Source organism: Acipenser ruthenus, chromosome 25 (genome assembly GCF_902713425.1).
Source record: "Acipenser ruthenus chromosome 25, fAciRut3.2 maternal haplotype, whole genome shotgun sequence".
Classification (NCBI taxonomy): Eukaryota; Metazoa; Chordata; class Actinopteri; order Acipenseriformes; family Acipenseridae; genus Acipenser; species Acipenser ruthenus.
In genome coordinates, this window is record NC_081213.1 from 7,057,865 (window position 1) to 7,065,262 (window position 7,398).

Here is a 7,398-nt window from a genome sequence, read left to right on the forward strand (position 1 = left end):
AATCAGGGCCCCGCATGTTGGGTTACACCAGGGATTTAATACTTTTGTAAGAATCCAGTATATTAGTGAAATCTTGGCATTCACCTGTGAGCTACAAACGAATCTTCAGCACACATTGGTAAATGCCACGTGAAACACTCGGCTGACTGTGCTGGGTCACGATACACTGAGCAGTTATTTTGCTACATGTGGAGTGCCGGACATATTGCTTGTGCATGTCGCTCCAAAGCTGCATCATGGTTATCTCTTGACAGTGTTGCACTTAGCCATTCCACAAAGTATTCTTCCAGAAATATTATTCAATTTGAATATTATTTATTCATTATTATTTATTTATTTGGCAGGTGCCTTTATCCAAGGCGACTTACAAACGTTACAGGGCAGTACAGGGTTACAATGCAAGATTCATATTTATTTAAATAATAACACTAAAATACAAGAAGAAAAAGTCACATTGTTACCCAAGTGGCTTGACCAGTCATGTTGCACAGTGTTGGTTCTTTACCAACAAGTATTAATTGCTAAGTTATTATCCTGTTATTATCAATGACCTCAATGAAACTACTGGGGGTAGGGCATTTATACCATCCCATCAATTTATTTTAATTCATGAGCAATCGGTCCCACAGTCATTGGAATCCTTAAAAATCATTCCATCATTATTACATAGATTGATGGCATTTTTTTAGTGTTATTGTTTGTTTCTGAACAGACAACTGTCCTAAGTGGTTTGAGATTAAGTAATTAAGTTCTATTGCTCTGTGCAATCTAGTCTTCCAACAAAAAGTCATCCATAACTATTAAACCCTAAATATGGTTTAATTGTAGACATTGAAAAAGTCTTGCAGTCAAACCGTTTGTCATTGAATTTGTCAAGTATTTCTGAATGACAGCAGAACCTTGTTTTTTATTCCAGGTTGGTCATATTGAAGGAGACTCAACAAGAGTAGGATCATTCCCTGTCAACTATGTGCACCTTATACCAGAATAGGACCTTCAACACAAACGCTGCAGATCTCAATCTCCACAAAACTTCATCTGTAGCACAACAGAACCTGGGAAGAAACAAAGACTACGAAATCTGTTTGGGCGTCTCACTTACCAGTTTAGTGTACGCAAACAACATTTTTTTCTTTATTGCTTGTAAAATATTGGCGAATATTGAAATTGATGTTTTGTCATATGTTTTTATATACAAATTACACTGTATATAAGCTTCTGTATTATTTCAACCACCATTCTTCTTTATTCTCACACAAAAAGGACTGTCTTATGTACAGTACAAAATACTGTAGTTTTAGTCTTACGTGCCTATGCAAAAAAAAAAAAAGGATATTTGCAAATGAGCAATCTTAAAATACCTTTGCTTTCACATATATTGCAGAGCAGCTACAGGATTGCTTATATCAGATGCATAACCCAGAAGATTCTGACACTTCTCGGAATGGATTATTGTAATGAAAAACATTGCAGTGCCATGGACAGCTGGGGAAGGAGCCTGTTGTCAGCTGAGTGGAGCAAAGTTACTAAATACAGCAAGATTTACAATCTCATTTCAATTCTCCATGCTGGACACAAGCCAAGGTTTGAGGTGTGTAGGCAGAGAGTATGCCTCTATCTGTTCCCTGCTGAACTTTGAAGAAGATGAAACAACATTCTGAGGAGGCGTGTACTGTTATTCTAGGGACAGTGGCAGTGTGCAAGATGAACCAAGTTGCAACAAGCTGCAGCATGGAAAGAAAAAATGTTGGAGCGCCTTAAAAAAAAAAGTGCTACATTCTTTAGCAAAAAAAGAAAGGGCTGCATTAGTAAATCAGACGAATGCAATGGAATTTATTCCATTTTCTGGTGCGTTAATGCCCATAGTATTTTTGTAACTCTTTCCATTTCAGTCACCGCGATCCTTCCTGATCTTGGGATTTCCATTACTAGCCCATTACATTACACAATATTTTGTAAAATTTGATTGTATTTTTTGCTGGTCACTTTCCATTTTGCAGGGTTCTGGGATGCTAGTAAATTGCTAACCCTCTTCTGGTAGAATGTATTCTCTCAAAGCATTTCGTTAGATGCACTTCAGTCAGTTTTGCAGGCATGGGGGTGTCTGTTAACAAACTGCTAGATTGTTCTGTCAGTCAGAATCCGTTGCAGATTGCACTAATGAACACTGTCGGTCACAGTCTCAAACCTGCGACTGAATAGTCATGATTTGATGTGCTCCTTTCAAGGCAGGGTTGAAGCACATTACCAGGGCAGCAGTGTGGAGTAGTGGTTAGGGCTCTGGACTCTTGACTGGAGGGTCGTGGGTTCAATCCCTGGTAGGGGACACTGCTGCTGTACCCTTGAGCAAGGTACTTTACCTAGATTGCGCCAGTAAAAACCCAACTGTATAAATGGGTAATTGTATGTAAAAATAATGTGATATCTTGTAACAATTGTAAGTTGCCCTGGATAAGGGCGTCTGCTTAGAATTAAATAATAATAATAATCTGGGCAGTGTTTTTTAAGTATCTTTGGAGACAAATATTGTGAACTAGTACAGTATGGGACATATTCACAAAGTATTAGTTATGCATTTATTAGTATGCTGAAGCTATATCAATCTAGACAGTTTTTAAAAAATGGGTATTTGTAACAGTCTCCCTGCTCTTGTTCTAATTTTTTGTAAATGTTATTCTTATAAAGATATTATATATATATATATATGTTTGTATGTTTTTGTTGGCAGCATTTGTTTACATTTAATATATTCCATGATACTCAAGTTAATGTTGTTTCCTTATGCTTGATTTTATTCAGTTAAAACAGTACCTTGCTGTGATCAATTTTAGAAACTTTAGAAAGAACATTTTGAAACCAGCCACTGGACAGCTGAAGACCCCAAATAAGATTCTTAGGACTTGAACCCTTAGCAATAAACACAGCACAGCCTTCACATTACAATAGCGGTATCTGGTAAATGAACCATGGCATGAGGGCAGACAAGAAACCAAACAAAAACATTCTGCAATTATTAAGTCACTTGAGTTTCAGGTATCACTGGAGACTAGTGTAAAATATATCGCAGTTATACTATAGAGAATTTCCTCATCTGATTGAGGTACACAAGGTCAACAAATCAGCAAGTAATAGACCATGGGTGTGATTCAATTTCCAGAGCTGCTGTACAGGGATGTGAATAAAACCCTGTCCTGTAGGTATGGTTTGTGCACAACATATACCCAGAGAGAGAAAGGATTGGCACTGTGGTTCGGAGGTCCATTCTATACCAGGTTTAATAGGTATAATGAGATCACTAACTGCTTCAGGATCTGGATAAAGGTTTAATTGGTTAGCGGTTGGAACAAAGTTGCATATCCCTGATATAGAGTATAAAGTAATGAAGCATATTGAAGCAACATGTACCAGATGGGAAAGGAAATTAGGGAATTGGAAGACAGGATCCTGGCTAGTTAAGCTGGTGTTGAAGAAATACATTAATAGATAATAAACACTAAATATAACCATTCTATCAAGTCCCTGTAGAACTGAATAAATCACACATATCATATATAAATCACTTACATATCATAAATCCAGTGTAACATACATTTTATCTCAAGTAACACAGTTAAACTACACAGAATATATATACTAGATTCTGCCGTTGTCGTAAGGCAAAAGTGTGTGGAGTGGAAGTGGAAGGGGTGGGGGGGGGGGGGGTTGACTCAGGCAGGGGCAAAATTACAGGCATTATTAATATTAGGTTTACAGTTAGGCATGCTTATAACAGATAGTACCACATGCTACTACAAGAGTGGGGGGGGGAGGCGGAGGAATGTAATTTAATCAAATGCATGCGAGGCAGCCTTTCCTCCAGAAGTGTTAAACTTTATTTCAGTAGATCAGGATGAATCCCAACCTCACAGAAATTTGAATAATCTATTTTGTTTTGATGATTATGCAACATACAGAAATTAACTATTGCCTCAAAGCTGCTTGGTCCGTCGCCTAGCCTCATATTAAATTACAGACTTTTAACTGATTAGATGAGTTCAGAGAGTTTTAATCTGTAACACCCTCCATTTAGCTGCAATGATTCTCTTCTGATTTCCTGTTATTTTTTGTACTCCCTAAACCTGAACTGATAAAAACTTGTTTAGTCTAGCCTACCTTGGAGGTGCCCTCATTGTTTTGAGCCAAATCACTGTTTTCACTTTCTCTTGTGTTCTTTTGTTTTTGTATTTAAAAAAACAAAAAGGCACAATGGAAAAAGCCACGAACTGATTTGGTAATGAATGGGTTGAGTGCTCCTGCTGCTTGAGCTAGGCCGTGTCCCGGACAGACACCACCTGCATTACAACAGCTTTACTGAGCTGAAATCCTGGCATAAATAATAGCAGTTTATTAAGTGTATTATTCTGTGTAGGGGAGGGGGGTGTTATAGCAGAGGTTAGGAGCCTGCATGAATCTCTGAAGTTAGAAATACTAAAAGAGATGTAATAAATGCAATGACAATGACAAGAAGTCCTTTGCAATGCCCTCAAACATTTGAAGACATTGAGAAAGACTTTGATGGTTTAAGACGTAATGATGGTAAATACAATTAGGAATCGTAATTAAATATTAAACACAGCTTCTCACTGTAGGCAAAATTCAAGTCACTGAGAAAGATTTGTCATAAACATGAAAGTAAATTTACTGTATTTCTCCAAGCAAGTTTCTTTTTAAGTAACTATAGCTGTATTACCATTTTCACTCCACTGTGTTTTTGTAAAAAAGAGCATTTGTAAAGGCTCAGATTTAGATCACCACCATTCCAGTATGTATGTGTGTGTGTGTGTGTGTGTGCGTGAGTGCGCATGCTGCCTGTGTTTGTGTGCTGCCTGGGTGTGTGTGTGTGCATGTGCACACGCTACCTGTACATGTGTGCATGTGTGCTGTCTGTGCATGTGTTTGTGTGTGTGTCAGCACACTGCCTGTGTGTGTGCTGCCTCTGCATGTGTGTGTGTGTGTGCGTGTGTGCTGGCTGTGCATGTGTGTGTGCACATGCTGCCTGTTTGTCTGTGTGCACGCTGCCTGTGTGTGCCTGGTCCGAAACAGCAGCAGGAACTCTAACACTGGTATGTGAATGACAAATACTGAAACTAGAGACTTATTTAAACTGATTCAACAAAAAACATGTACTTTATATTAATGTAATGTAAAAAAAGTCTTACCCTAGTGTTAGATAACGCTATTCACAAATCTTTGCTGTCTTGAAGCAGCTTTTTTAAGTGTAAATGTTATCTAATATTAGAGAGAGAATCAGTCTATGGCAAGTTTCATGAAGACCACAACCTTATGGAATTGTTTTGTGAGCCCACCATTGCACTGCAAAAGAAAAACATAAAAAAAAATTAAAACATGGAAACCAAGAAATTATCAAAAAAATCTGCAGTACCAAAGGGACATTGTAACCCTGTAGAAAGTACAACAAAAAGCAAGCAGAACGATCCCAGGAGTTAATGGAATTAGCCATGAAGAACTATTCAGCTAATACTTTAAGCACAACACAGAAACCAGGACCACAGGACACAGTTGGAATAGAGTTGAGATAGACAAAACAGAGGACAGGAGACACTCCTTCACACAGAGAGTGCTAAGGGTGTGGAATGGGTTACCTAATCATGTTGTTGAGGCAGAATCACTGGGATCCTTCTAAAACCCAATTTGACAACGTTTTAAGATCAATCAGCTGCTACACTAGGAACCGAATGAGTTTAGATGGGCTGAATTGCCTCCTCTCGTTCATACATTTTCTAATGTTCTTATGTTCGTAGTGTAAAATGTGTTAAAAAAAAAAAACAAAGATCAAAATAAGAAGAATCTTCTTTTCACTGTGTTTTACTTTCGTGGCTGTGCACTCGTGTTTTCTTTAAAAGGTCACTCGTTCCATAAAGAACACATATGTATGAAATGCGGGTTGTACTATTATTGCATGGAGTGCCTCAAATAGGAATGACCAGGAGGAGCTCCTGGAACAACCACTGTACTGACCCTGGAAAGGAACGCAGCCCCTCGAGGTGTGTGGGCAGCTTTATTTACAGTACATGTCTATATTTACAGAAACAACTCTGTTTTTGAACAGTGTACTCTCTGCTGCAGATGCGTGCTTGCATGGGTGTCTCTTGTGTTCAGCCTGTTAAATAAAGGGACTGAATTTATCTAGCAAAGAAACAACACATGTTATGCTTCACAACATGTATACAAAAATACCGTGAAGACAGATAGCTGACCCTGTGATGCTGCCAAACAATCTTATAAATAGCCTGATATTGTATCTGTGTTGGGAAACATGAGACTCCTGGGTGGCTAGTGACAGATACTGCGCCTTTAATGATCTGACATAACTCCTAACACAGCAGGGCTGTAATGGACTTTGCATACAGTCTGGGCTATCACAACAGCTACGCCGCACAGATCTGATTACACTGCCAAGCCAAACAAATACAGCACACGTTTCAGCACGACTTGTGTCTGCACATGCAGGTATGCAACATGTCTTCACATTAAGAGCCTAACACTTAGTACAGAGGGCTTTGTATAGTGTGAGAGGTATGTCCCTGCTAAAGAGAGTATGGAAGTTTGTAGACAGTCCCTAAGCCTAGTCAAATAGACCCAAATGGCACTCTGTATAGTTGAAAGTCTAAAGTGCTCCTGAATGAAAGTTGATAGCGATTATAGAGCACAGAGCAAGACAAATAGGGTATGTAGCACAACTACAGCATACAGACTTGTAATCAGATGCCAGAGAAAGAGCACTGTTCTTTAGAAAGCTTATTAGGTGTAGCCAATGAGACTGTGGCAAGTTGCACATACACTAACATTGGTACTGTAATTTGATCAAATATACTGTATATGCTTTTACTGTACTTTGAAAACAGTGCAACAAGTGGTCAAATGTTATAACTGAAGAACGCACTGAAAGCATCATTGTGGCAGGGCACAGGCCCTGCTGCTGTAAATAGTGTGTGTGTGGGAATGTAAGGTTGGCAGGGATGGGGTTAAATCTGTCTCTGCCAGCAATCACAGAAGTGGCCATTCCTCAATTAGGTAATTGATGCTAATTACTGTATTTAATCCTGCACTTAACCCAATCTGCAGTATCTTGTATTTCACTTGCACTCGTATCTAACCCTGATGTAACGATCAACACTGTTATCTGCTCTTGAACTGCCCTGATATCAAATCGTACTGTGTTTTGTATTTGCTCTTATTAGGACTGAAGTCACTGTATTTTGTATCTTGCTCTTAATTGTACTGTAATTCTTGATATGTATTTTTTGTATACTACTGTAAGTCGCCCTGGGTAAGGGCATCTGCTAAGAAATACATAATAATAATAATAATTAGGGGGTGGCCACATGTATAAAAAGG

At 38.6% G+C, this 7,398-nt stretch overlaps 1 protein-coding gene across 5 annotated transcripts in view; it reads left to right on the forward strand.

Moving 5' to 3' along the window:
- Positions 1-2,701, forward strand: part of LOC117413414 (arf-GAP with SH3 domain, ANK repeat and PH domain-containing protein 1-like) — a 48,192-nt gene extending 45,491 nt beyond the window's left edge. For 3 of the 5 annotated variants that reach the window (XM_059000023.1, XM_034023874.3, XM_059000022.1), the window contains exon 26: positions 917-2,701. In XM_059000023.1, coding sequence (XP_058856006.1) covers positions 917-991 — 75 coding nt within the window. In that variant the 3' untranslated portion in view covers positions 992-2,701. The remainder of the gene's footprint in view (positions 1-916) is intronic. The other 2 variants (XR_009308852.1, XR_009308853.1) reach the window with 2 other exon arrangements.
- Positions 2,702-7,398: the final 4,697 nt, after the last annotated feature.